This window comes from Orycteropus afer, unplaced genomic scaffold (assembly GCF_000298275.1).
Source record: "Orycteropus afer afer isolate SDZICR_OR568_19922 unplaced genomic scaffold, OryAfe1.0 scaffold00017, whole genome shotgun sequence".
Taxonomy (NCBI): domain Eukaryota; kingdom Metazoa; phylum Chordata; class Mammalia; order Tubulidentata; family Orycteropodidae; genus Orycteropus; species Orycteropus afer.
Window position 1 is genome coordinate 2,180,533 of NW_006921604.1, and position 12,775 is coordinate 2,193,307.

Consider the following 12,775-nt stretch of genomic DNA (forward strand, 5'->3'; position numbering starts at 1 on the left):
AGTGCTGGAGCAAGATGGTATCTCATTGTTGTTTTGATTTGCATCTCTCTAATAGCTAATGATTGTGAGCATTTCTTCATATGTTTGTTGGCCACATTCCAGTTATTAATGGATGTTTGCAGCTCTTTCTTCCCATTTTGAGCCAAGCTCCATCAGCAGATAGAGGTCCTGAGAACTTTACTCCATCAACATCATTAATGTCGACTCTACTTTGGGGAGGCTGCTCTTCCTCAGTCGTATTTTGAGTGCTTTTCGACCTGAGGGACTCATCTTCCAACACTATACTGGACAGTGTTTCAGGGCTATTCATAAAGTTTTCCAGTAATATATTGGACAGTGTTTCACTGCTATTCATAAATTTTTCACTGGCCAGTTCTTTGAGAAATGGATAGCTCCTTCCTTCTTCCGAGTCTGTCTTAGTCTGGAAGCTCTGCCGAAATCTGTCCACCATGGATGACCCTGCTGGTATTTGAAATACCAGTGGCATAGCCTCCAGCCTCATAGCAACATAGCCTCATAGCCACCACAGTACACCAAACTGACAGACGAGTGGTGAGGGTGATAGAGAGGAGAGGGTGATAAACTTTGTCCTGTCAGGTAATATGGGACTGAGAATTGTGAGCTGACCTTGATAGTGAAGTGGTGAGAGGGGACACCTGTCTGGAGTGGGCATTGTGGTTTTGGAGTATACACTCTGGACCCTGTCTGCCTGGGCTCAAATCTTAGCTCCACCCTTCACTATCTCTGTAACATTGGACAAGTTACATAAATTTTCTCATTTGTAAAAATATATCCATAATGTGCATAGTAAGTTTTATGTTAGTGTTAGCTGTTGCTGTTACTACTCTTGTAGTCGATATTGTCATTATGGCATTATGGCAACTAAGGAGTGCTTGCTTCCTACTGCATATGATGATTCGTTATTGAAGGCTGGAACAGTAAAGGTTCACAAGTATTTTATTTATTGGCACTTGCTTCTGTGAAAGGCTCACAATTTGCTACCTCATCTAACAGATGTAATTCAAAGTGTCTGACTTGGGACAGATCAGTGGTCAACTATTGAGTTGATAAAGCTGTGAAGCCTGAGCCACCATAATTTTGAAAAGAAAGCAGAAAGCCACTATTCACATTACCTTTGTTCTGACAGTTTGTGACACATTCTTGTAGGGTTATACACATTTCCTAGTCTTTGCTTTTGTCCGGCATGTCACCAGTGAAAACATTGCCGTGGAGTCAGTTCCGACTCCCAGCAACCCCTTGTGTGTCAGAGTAGAACTGTGCTCCATAGGGTTTGCAGTGGCTGATTTTTTGGAAGTAGATGACCAGGCTTTTGTCTCAAGGCACCTCTGAATGGACTCAAACCTCCACCCTTTTGGTTAGCAGCCCAACGCTGTCTGGCAAGTACTTCATCTTAACTTAAAGCTTTCATTCAGCAGTCGCAACTTGCTTTGACACCATTTTCTGTCCCCTATCTCTACAGCATCAATCTTATTTAGATTCACTTAATAAATTTTACTGGCTTCTTTGTTTACCAGTTTTTTGTATTTCCTATCTTTATCTTTCTTGGACTCGTTTTTAAGTTTGCTGGAACATCCTCAAGGAATTGTTTGAGATGATGTCTGTGGATGGTGGGTGATAAACTTCTCAGTGTTTTAAAGTCTGAAAACAGCTTTTCTTTTTCAACTTCATCCTAACTTCAGGGTGCACTGTTCATGTTACCTAGAATACTCTTCTCCCTTACACTCCTCTTTGTTTGCTAATGCTTATGAGCCTTTTAGGTTCAGAAAACCTCAGGCCTCCAGGTCTACCGTAAGTGTTGCTCAGAGATGGACTTCTACTTATCATACTGTGTTGAAATGGGTTCATTTCTCCCAGGCAGATAGAAAGCTCTCAGAGGACTGGCACAGCATCTGTATTTTCCATGTTGCATCCTAGCATTAAGGCACAGAGCCTGGGTATGGTGGATATTCAGTATTTGTTGAGTGAATGGAATGATGGATAAATGAATGATATCTGTAGTTGCTAATACTTGAACGTTAAGGTTATGTAATCTAAGATTATAGCATTTCAGCTTACTCGTAAACATATATGGACATTTAACTGTTCATAATAATTTTATACATTATTTCTCCGGAGTCTTTGGAGTGGAATTTGAATATTTGGGATGTCTTTGAGGGCAGGTTGAAGATAAGTCAAAGCAGTGAATCTTAATGCTTTGGTATGAAGCCTTTTCAGGTCAAAAAACCCCTTTTGTGTTATTTGATGTTTTTGTGCAGAACCGATGATGAAATCAATGATACAGAAGTTGAAGAAACACACGAAGAGAAAATAAAACTGGAGTGTGAGCAAATTCCCAAAAAAGTAAGGCTGATTTGACATTCTCAAAAACTAGCCAGGAATCCTGTTTGTCTCATTTTAGTCAACATTTGGAACCTGTTTACTTATGTCAAGGAAACTTGGTTAGGGTTTTTAAAAATTTATCACTCAAGAACCTTGCTCTCATTTAATGTGAACTATTTCCTGTGAATTTCTCTGATTTGGGTTTTTCCTGTTTCTGAAATGAATTTTAAGAACTTTTAAGAACGTCTGTTCCTTTCAAATTAGATGAAACATTTTAAGAGTTTTGATTTGCTAACTTAACCACCCTACTGAGATTTATAGCCAATACTTGCTTCTCTTCCCTCTTCCTTTTTTTTTTTTTGTATTTGTGAACTTTAACATATCTACAGAAGAATAGGTTTGATTTGGCAAGCAGACGAGACACAATAGCTTTAATATGATGCTCTTTTACTTAGCTTTATAGAAAGATGAAAGACAGAAGAGAGAGCAGGTACCACATTTTCATCTCCTTAGGAGGCCTAGCAACTACCCAAGTATACAACTTCTTTTACCCTTTGGGGCTTGTATGACTCCTATAGATGAGAGCCATGGGTTGTGTGGGTTATTAGTCATCTTGATACTGAAAAACTGCAACTTTGATTTCCCACATATTTTTTATACTGTCTCAGTCAGCTCTGATGGTGCTGTGGGTAAGGCATTTGGCTGTTAACCAAAAGGTCAGCAGTTCAAATCTACTACCTGCTCTGTGGAAGAAAGATGAGGCTGACTTACAGTGTTGGAACCCCAGTGGGAGATGCTTGGAGTTAGAATCAACTCAATGGCTATGAGTTTGGTTTGAGTAGTCAGGGAGGGCCTTGTCCTATATACCTATATACTTAAAGCTCCCCAGCCCATGTATAACCCCATATGGCAAACAAGGCAGATACAACATTCTACAGTTAACTTAAGTAGTTTTCAGGGAACAGTACCACGAGAAGATGGGCATTGAAGTTTTTCCCCAGCAGGCTTGCTCCCACCCAGGCTCTTTATTCACAAGTCCCTGAATCATAAATGTACAGTATCATAGCTAATTATAAAGAGGACTCCCAGTAAACACTTGGCAAGTCAACAAAGAACATTTCAAAATCTTCAAGCCTCCCATACCTTCTCTCTCTGTCATACCACCTTGTTTCCTCTCAGAGGTAACCACAATCCTAACTTGCATAGTAATCACTTCCTTGCTTTTCTTTATAGTTTTACCATCCATGTAGTTATCCCTAAGAATATAGTTTTTTCTTGCTTGTTTTTGAGCTTTATAAAAATAGAATAGTATCGTATGTGGTCTTTTCTGTCTTGCTTCTTCTAGTCCACATTATGTTTTTAAGATTCTTAAATATTATATTAGTTTCTTCATTTTCGTAGCTTTATATTATTTCATTATCTGAATGTACCACATTCTTTGCTTGATGGATATTTGGTCTGTTTCTCCTTTTTGGTGATTATGGAAAATGGTGCTGTATTCATTAACTTGTATCCTGCTGCATATGTATTCTGCATTCACTTAGGAGTAGAATTGCTGTCTGCTGGAGCATGAGCCTCTTTCCCTTAACCAGAATACCACACTGTTTTCCATAGTAGTTATACCAGTTTTCATTCCCAGACGCAGTGTATGGGGGATTGTATTTCTATTGCTCCACACACTGGCTTGTAGTTTGCATTTTCTGGAATACTAATGAGATGGAGCATCTTTTGATGGGTTTGGCCATTTGGATTTCCTCTTTGTGCTTGTTCAAGTCTTTTTGCCCTCCTCTTTTTTCTGATAGCATTGTCTGTTTTTCCTTATTTGTAGTGTATTCTGGATATGAGGTTTTTTTTTTCATTGTTGTGGGTGAGTAATGTGTTACAGATATCATTTTGTGGCTCCTTTCTTAAAAATCTATGGCATTTTTTGATGAAAAGTTTATAATTCTCATATAGTACATTGATTAATGTTTTCTTAAATATCTTGAGAAAATGAAGATATTTTCCTGCATTATATTCTAAAAGCCTTAATGTTTTTCCTTCACATGTAAATTTATAATTCACCTGGAATTTGATTGTATACTATGGGAGCTCTGGTGGCATAGTGCATAAGGCATTTGACTGCTAACCAGAGGTTTGGTGGTTCAAACCCACCAGCCACTCCTCGGAGGGAAGGTTGAGCCGTCTACTTCCGTAGTGATAATACCTGGGAAACCCAAGGAAGGGTTGTTATGTGTTGGATCCAACTTGGTGGCAGTGGGTTTGGTTTTGGTTTGGATGAAATAGAGGACTAATTTTGTTTTACTTTTTTTGTTACTGGTTGTCATGCATGCCCATTATTTCAGACCATTCCTTAGCGGGAAAAGGACTGCCCCCCTCCCCCCACACACAGCTCAGCAGTGTCAGCTTTGTCAAAAATCAGATATTTATGTTTAGATGGGTCTCTTTGTGGATTCTGTTGTTTTATATTGGTCCATTTGTCTATCCTTACCCCAAAACCTGATAGTGTTAATTACTGCAGGTTTACATGCATTTAGATAGCAGGTAAGCAAATTCTCTCACCTTGTTTTTCTTCTTTTAAGAGTCTTAGCTATTCTTACTGTTGTTGTTAGGTGCTACCTAGTCAATTCCAACTCACGGTGACCCCATGTGAAAGAGTAGAACTGCCTCATAAGGTTTTCTTGGCAGTAATCTTTTTCAAAACTTTTATTGTGATCTGAGTGAAAATTTACAGAGCAAACTCACTTTCCACACAGCAGCTCACATACACTTTGTCTCATGACAATTTACCACGATGCAATTTACCACAATGCAACAGTTCCCCTCTTACTTCCTCCCCATAGTTACCTTTTCCCTGTGTCCTTCCCTCCATGCACTCCTGCCCCCTGAGCTGTCTCCCTGTGCATAAACAGCCCCTCTTTCTCCCATGATTGGTTTCTCCAAGGAGAGTATCTATGTAGCGTAAATGTTCAGCTCATATGCCTGTCTTTTGTTTGGCTAGAAGCCACAGGACTGGGTTCAATTCCAGACTTGAAGGACAGCTAGCGGCCATAGTCTCAGTGGTTCCATCAGGCTCCATCACACCAGCAAACCTGTTTTTTTTTTTTTTTTTTTAAGTGATTCTGAGTTATGTTCCACATTGTTCTCCCACTCTATCCAGGATCTCCTATAGAGATCCCCCTCTGAGTGGTTGACAGTGGTAGCATCATCTAGTTCTCCTGGTCTCATAGTCGTATAGGCTGAGGATCGCATGGTGTACCAGTCTCTTGGACTAATTGTTTCCATGTGTCTTTGGTTTTCTTCATTCTTCTTTGCCCTCATGAGGAGAGACCCATTGTTGCATCTAGATGGCCACTTGCAAGCTTTTAAGATCCTAGTTGTTACTCACCAAAGTAGGATGTGGAACAATGTTTTTGTGTAGTATGTTATGCCAATTGAACTTGATGTCCCCTGTGACTATGGTCCCGAGCCCACAGGTCCAACTACTTGTTCCTTCTGGGTAGCTGGCTGTGGCCAAGAAGTGACTACAACCTTGTCCCTTGTCAGCTGTGCTATATCCCTAGGAATTCTTACAGAACATACCAATACACTTGTAGAAACATTGCCTGTTAACCCTATACATGGTCATGGGCATACTCCCCTCTACATACACCTGATAGTTCAGCCTGTCCACCCATCTGTCCACCCGTATATCAAAAAATGTTTGCCTTCACTGCCAGTGCAGTACTGTATGTGCAGAAGGGTTCATCTTTGTTGTCTGTACATTCCATGCACCCCTCTGTGTCTTCTTCTTCCTCATTGCCACTGTGTTGATCACTCACATTTGGTACATTGCCCTTCTCTTCACCCAAATCAATACTTGTCTCTACCTATCTAACAGTGTTCCCTACATTCCCCTTCCACCCCTGGTAATCAACAAAGAAAATTTCCTTCCATATATAAACCTTTCCTTGACTTTTTACAATAACGGACTAATACAGTATTTGTCCTTCTGTGATCAACTTATTTCATTCATTGGCTATAATCTTTACAGAAGCAGATTGTCAGATGATCTTTGTACTGTGGAGCCACTGCATGTGTTTAAACTGCCAACCTTTTGTTTGGCAGCTGAGCACTTAACTGTTATGTCAGCAGGGCCCCTTTGGCTATTCTTAGCCCATTGCATGACCCTATACATTTTAGAATCAGTTTATCAAGTTCCACAGAAAATCCTGATGGGAATTTCATTGAGAATGCATTGATTCTATAGACTCTTTAGTTGTTGTTGTTGTTGTTATATGCTGTGAAGTCAGCCCCGACTCATAGCGACCCCTCCTTGGGTTTCCGAGGCAGTATCACTACAGAAGTAGGATTGCCCAACCTTCCTTCCAAGGAGTGGCTGGTGGGTTTGAACCGCCAGCCTTCTGGTGAGCAGTCAAGTGCCTTAGGCACTATGCTACCAGAAGTCCTATAGACTCTTCAGAAGAGAATTGATATTTTTTTAGAATATAGAATTGCCTAAAGCTTTTGACAGGAGCTCTGGTGGCATAGTGCTAAGGCTCTTGACTGCTAACCAGAAGGCTGGTAGTTCAAACCCACCAGCTACTCCTCAGAAAGAAGATTGGGCAATCTACTTCCGTAGAGATACTGCCTCGGAAACCCAAGGAGGGGTCACTATGAGTCTAACTGACTCTACGGCAGTGAATATGGTGTTTTTTTGGTTAAGGCATTTGACTGCTAACCCAAAGGCTGACAGTTCAAACTCACGAACATTCTGTGGAAGGAAGACTGGGCAATCTGCTCCCATAAAGATTTATCACCTTGGCAACCTAGAGTGGGTCTTGTGAGTCAGAGTAAACGCAATGGCAGCGAGTTTGGTTTTTTTGGTTTTAATCTTTCATTTCTCTCAACAGTGTTTTATAATTTTCTTTGTAAAAGTCTTGCATATCTTTGTTAGATTGATTGCTGGGTATTTGGTAGTTTTAGAGGTTATTATAAATTATGACCTTTTTAAAAGTATCATTACCTGTTTCTTATTTGACTGGGTAACATCTCTATGCAGGAACACACGGGAGATAAACTTTTTGAGTTCTTATTACCATCTCTGAAAATATCTTGAGTTTATCCTCATAGTTGATAGTTCATCTGAAATACAACTTTAAGATTGAACGTAATTTATCCTCACAAATTTGAAGTTACTGTTCCATTGTCTTCTGTTATCCAGCATTGCTAATGTAAGTCTTACCAGTTTGATTCTAGTTCCTTTGTAAGTGTCCTTTTCTCTCTGGAAGATTTTAGGTTTTTCTCTTTATCCTTAATGTTCTTAAATTATGTGAGATTGTGGATTTTTCCTTTTTTGAAAAAGAACATTTGTTATATTGAATTACAAAGTAAGAAGAAGCAGTGTGTTTTTCACAGGTGTAAATCATAATTCCAGAAGAACAAGGCCAACTCTCAGTTGTCTGTTGTTGTTACTGAGTGCTGTCAAGTCAATTGAAAAGTGACCTGAACCACGTGAGAATACAGACAAACACAAACCCCTCAGACAAACACAAACCTTAGCTTAGTTTGCTGCATTCATTATGAGCTACACCCCTCTGTATCTACAAATTATACTAAACTTTCCATCCAATTTCAGATAACCTTCTTTCTCTCATCTCATGAGAACTCACAAGCTGCAACCTTCCAGCAAAGTTAAAGTCAACTTGATTACAAAGAACAGGGCAGATTTTTCTTCTTTGCCATTGTCCCTTCTACCGCCTGTGCCACCACTGCTGTGAGTTATAGAAAAAGGAATACGTTTTGGTAGTTGAGATATATCTTAAGTATAAGTGGATTACTAATTGGACCATAATGTTCTTTTATGAAATAGTGAGTTTCTGAATTAAACCATTAAAAAATGTAATAGATGCTAAGAGGGAAATAAAACGTAAGAACTGTAATACTAGAACCTCCTTATATCAAATAATTAATATTTAGGGGTTTAGACTTTTAATTCAGTGAAGTGCATATAATGTGTAGATTCAGAATCTCTCTCAAATCATCTTTAAGTATGAATATGCCATACTGATCTTTCTTTGTTTTTATTCTGGGAGATTTCAAATATGTAAGGATGGAAAGACTAGTATATGAACTCCCATGTCCTCATTACCAACTTTAACAATGATCTCATGGCCAGTCTTTTTTCTTTATATGACCATCTTTTACCCCTCAGATCGTTTTGAATTGTGCTCGTTTTTTAAAACTGGAAATTTAATTTTTGCTTAGTTTAGGCACTCAGGAAACTCCGCAGTATCACAAAAGAATTTGCAACGTAGAAAATCAAGAAGTAAGGACTATGATGTATATAGTGATGACAATATCTGCAGTCAGGAATCACAAGATACTTTTGCTGATGAGCTTAAACGATATATGCAAGCTAAAGAAATGGCAAATACTCCTCAATCTTCACCATTTCCTGAAGAATCTATGACAAAAGAGAGAGCAAAAGGTACCCAGCAAGGTAAGTGTCAGACTGTTTAACCATTTAAAATTGATCTAGAGAAGCAATCATAAATGTCCATACCTGGATGGAGTTTTTTCTCCTGTACTTCATCTCATGATAAGATAGCAGTTTTCATGCAGGTTTATACCAGGTATGAGTGAGTGTACAGAGCCTGAGACCCCCACCTGAGACATGGCTGCTTCGTGTATAGATGCTGACTGTTTTCAGGAGGAACTAGGGGTGCAGGAGGGTTATCAAAGTCCATGAGGACTTCTAAAGAGAGAATGCCAAATCCATGGCCTGTTTGTTCCACTGTCATTTAAAGTAGACTTTAATTGATGTTAAGCATGGCTGTATATCAGCCTATAACTCAGAAATACTTTCTTTCAGACTGCTAAAGTGAGATTTGGCCCTAGATGTGAATGCAAATGATGATTGCCCGCCCCCCAAAATGTTCCTGCTGTTTAACTAATGGATTCGTAGATTAACTTAATCTGTAAAATGTTTCAATAAAAAAAAAAAAAATAGGACAGTTGATTATATATAAGATCATTTTAAACATTTTAAGCTTTTACTGTTGTAGTGCCATGATAGTTCCTAATTAGATCCATCATACTTGAATGCTTCAGAAAGTTCTGGATTCTGGTGAGCAAGATTGATTCCATTAATTATTTTATTTTATTTTTGCCTGACAATACATTTTCAAAAAGAATGAACTGGGAATCTAGATTTATAATCAGAAGTCTCAGTTTTGTCTCTTAACCTTAGAGCTTCCAGAAAGACAGGTCAGTTAGCCTTTTATCAGTTTTCTCCCATTGAGCTGTTGAGAACATTTCCCTGGATTTTTATAGAACATATTTCTGAAGAGCAAACTGCTAGGGTATTTTTATGTCATTTAAAATGTTAACTTTCTTGTCTTTAGTTGTTAAACAAAAATATAAAAATTTTAAAGCGGGCCATAAGAATGGTAAAAAGAAGAAAATGAAGCAAAAGTGGGCTGGCCCTGGAAACAAAGAATCAAGTGCTTTGCTGAGAAAAAATGGCTCACAAGAAGAGGTACAAGAACCTAAATGTAGGAGGACACCTTCTTACTCTTTGATTTTATCTTATAACTCAGTGGCAAGAAGTGTTCTGTGATATGAAGAGGTGAGGGCATCCCACAAAATCAGGATTCTCTGTTGGTGAAGATCTCTCACCCTCAGTGGGCTCCTCGTTTCCTTCTTTCTTATCCCTGCAGCCACTTTGCCTCTCACTCGTTAGCTGGCAGCACTCAGGTTAAGCCTGAGTGTTCTCCCTGTGCCTATGAAGGGATGCACGTGAACCTTTGATTTTTGAGTGTTGTACTGTGAAACTATGTCAGTAACTATGGAAACACAGGAAAGCAGAGAGTAGATAAAATAACCATGAGGATGTTTCAACAACCACAGAGTTATAGAGGGTTTTTACTATTGCAGTCCCTGGTCTATTCGTTCATGACTCCCTATGGAAATTAATTTCTGAGTATTGGCCTTTCCACATCTCTCCACCTTCACCCCTCCTAATTTTTGCTATATTGAAATTGTGCTCCCTTGGTGTGCAGATATAATCAGAATAGGACAATAAGTGTCTTCCCTGTACTTTGCTTTTCTGAGGGCTTCCAGACTGGAGGGCAACCTTTCCATTAGGCTTAGTCTTACAGATCCCCAGGTGATGCTTGTGTAGCTATACATCTTGTAGATACTGATATCTGGGTGGAAGTGCAAATTCTCAGCAGGGGGTCAAATCAGAATGCACCAGTTGGAAGCCCTGGTTTAAAATACGACTTTGCACAAAGAATAAAATATTTAATATTTTGTTTCTCACATTTATTTCTTTATTTTTGTTTTTATAGGATGGTAAACCTAAAGAAAAGCAGCAGTGTGTGAAAATGAGTCAGGGATTCATCAACCAGCATACAGTGGAACGCAAAGGAAAACAAATTTGTAAATATTTTCTTGAACGGAAATGTATTAAGGTACGTAGAATGAGAGATATAGCAAAAATGGACTAAAACCACCTCCTGTTTCTATTTGACACTAAAATCACACTTGCAGGTTTATAAAACTGTTTTCTTCTGAAAAAGTTTCAATTGGAAAATTTTTAGTGAAATATTCTGTTATGTTTAAGGAAGTCGATAAAGTGGATAAATTTTTTAAACATTTTGTGTTAAAAATGTTTCAATCTTAACAAAGTTGTAAGCAGATATGTATGATATGGTTATATGATAACTCATTAAGAATCAGACCGTACTGTCACTAAGACCTTTGTTCTTCCTGTAATCATTTGCTTATCTAAAGCTTAGTAGGAATTAAAATGTAATGATTTAACTGCGAAAAGTAATGGCTTTTCCTTGTTTCTTCTTTTGTCCCAGGGAGACCAGTGTAAATTTGATCACAATGCAGAACTGGAGAAGATAAAGGAAATGTGCAAATTCTACGTGCAGGGATACTGTAACAGAGGCGAAAACTGCTTCTATTTGCATAATATCCTTTATCTCAAACTTTAGTAACTGTACTCATAGATTTTCACATGGACATTTTATGCAAAGTTTTGAATAAACCAGTGTTTTAAATATTGGCAAAATTATACTATCTCTGGTAGCATAGTGCCTAAGGCACTTGACTGCTAACTAGAAGGCTGGCAGTTCAAACCCACTAGCCACTCCTCAGAAGGAAGGTTGGGCAATCTACTTCTGTCATGATGCTGCCTTGGAAACCCAAGGAGGGGTTGCTATGAGTCGGGTCTGACTCAGTGGCACATAATAACAACAACAACAAGCTAACTCACTATCAAAGTGATTAAGTTTAAGGTATAGCCAGATTTTTCCCAAGAAAGAAAAGAGAAAATCTTTGGAAAATCTCTCAAATTAAGATCCTTCCTGCTTAACCTGAGTAATATAGTGGATTCCTTGTACCTGTTCAAGTTCTACAAAGAATTTGTCAGAATTTTTGTGATAATTGCCTAATTGAATGTATGTTCTTACAAACTACTCTGTAAAAAGAGGCCAGGATTTCATAATTTGGGAGTTCTTACTTTCTGTGTATTCCATATTGTTTCCTTAATTTGAAGAAAAACCTTTGCCCATCAGTGCAAATAGCATAGACATCTTGTGAGAACGTGAAAATAAACATTTTAGGGTAATGACAAAGCATCACCACAGTAGTCTTTTTTTTTTTTCCCCAATCATTGAACACAAGAAGTCTCCAATTCTAACCTGAGGATTTTTTTTCCTAGAAAATAATATTGAGGTTCTATAAATTGATTCTGTTTTTAAATAAGCTAATTATTTTTGAAGGATCTAGATTTGTAAGACGTTTAAATAAGGGGTGGACTTTGCTTCCCCACCTCAAAATGATGCTTTAAAAAGATTCACATTTCCCAAGGTATTTGAAGTGCATGTCTTTCTCTTACATCAGTGAAGCATACCAGTAGTCTATTACATGAAGGAAAAAAGTGATAGTATATAAATTTTATTTATATAGCCATCCTAAAATTAGATTTTCCATATAACCTAAATAAAAATTTATTCTTTCATGTTTTAAATAGATATCTATTTAAAATTATTTTCTACTAGTAGAAAAGCTTTTGTATAGGAAAAAGAAAGTAAATTAATAAACCAAAACCACTGAGTTGATTCTGACTCATCGGGCCCCCCGTTGGGTTTCCGAGGTGATAAATCTTTACAGAATTAGACTGCCCCATCTTTCTTCTGAAGAGCAGCTGATGGGTTTGAGCCACCAGCCTTGTGGTTAGCAGTCAAATGCCTTAGGCACTGTGCTGCCAGAGCTCCTTGATTAAATTAATAGCATAAATTATTTTAGCTAGATTAAAATTGTTCTCTTCCTTAACTTTTTTTTTTTTTTTTTAATTAGGATTTGGGTGAAGATTTACAGAGTAAATTCACTTTTCATACAGCAGTTCACATATACTTTGTCTCATGTCATTGACCAAAAT

At 38.1% G+C, this 12,775-nt stretch overlaps 1 protein-coding gene across 1 annotated transcript in view; it reads left to right on the top strand.

The window, feature by feature from the left end:
• The window catches only part of ZC3H8 (zinc finger CCCH-type containing 8), a 23,755-nt gene that overhangs the window by 7,800 nt on the left and 3,180 nt on the right, over positions 1-12,775 (top strand). The window contains exons 2-6 of the mRNA XM_007959408.1: positions 2,277-2,361; positions 8,587-8,821; positions 9,726-9,859; positions 10,674-10,796; positions 11,193-11,304. Coding sequence (XP_007957599.1) covers positions 2,277-2,361; positions 8,587-8,821; positions 9,726-9,859; positions 10,674-10,796; positions 11,193-11,304 — 689 coding nt within the window. The remainder of the gene's footprint in view (positions 1-2,276; positions 2,362-8,586; positions 8,822-9,725; positions 9,860-10,673; positions 10,797-11,192; positions 11,305-12,775) is intronic.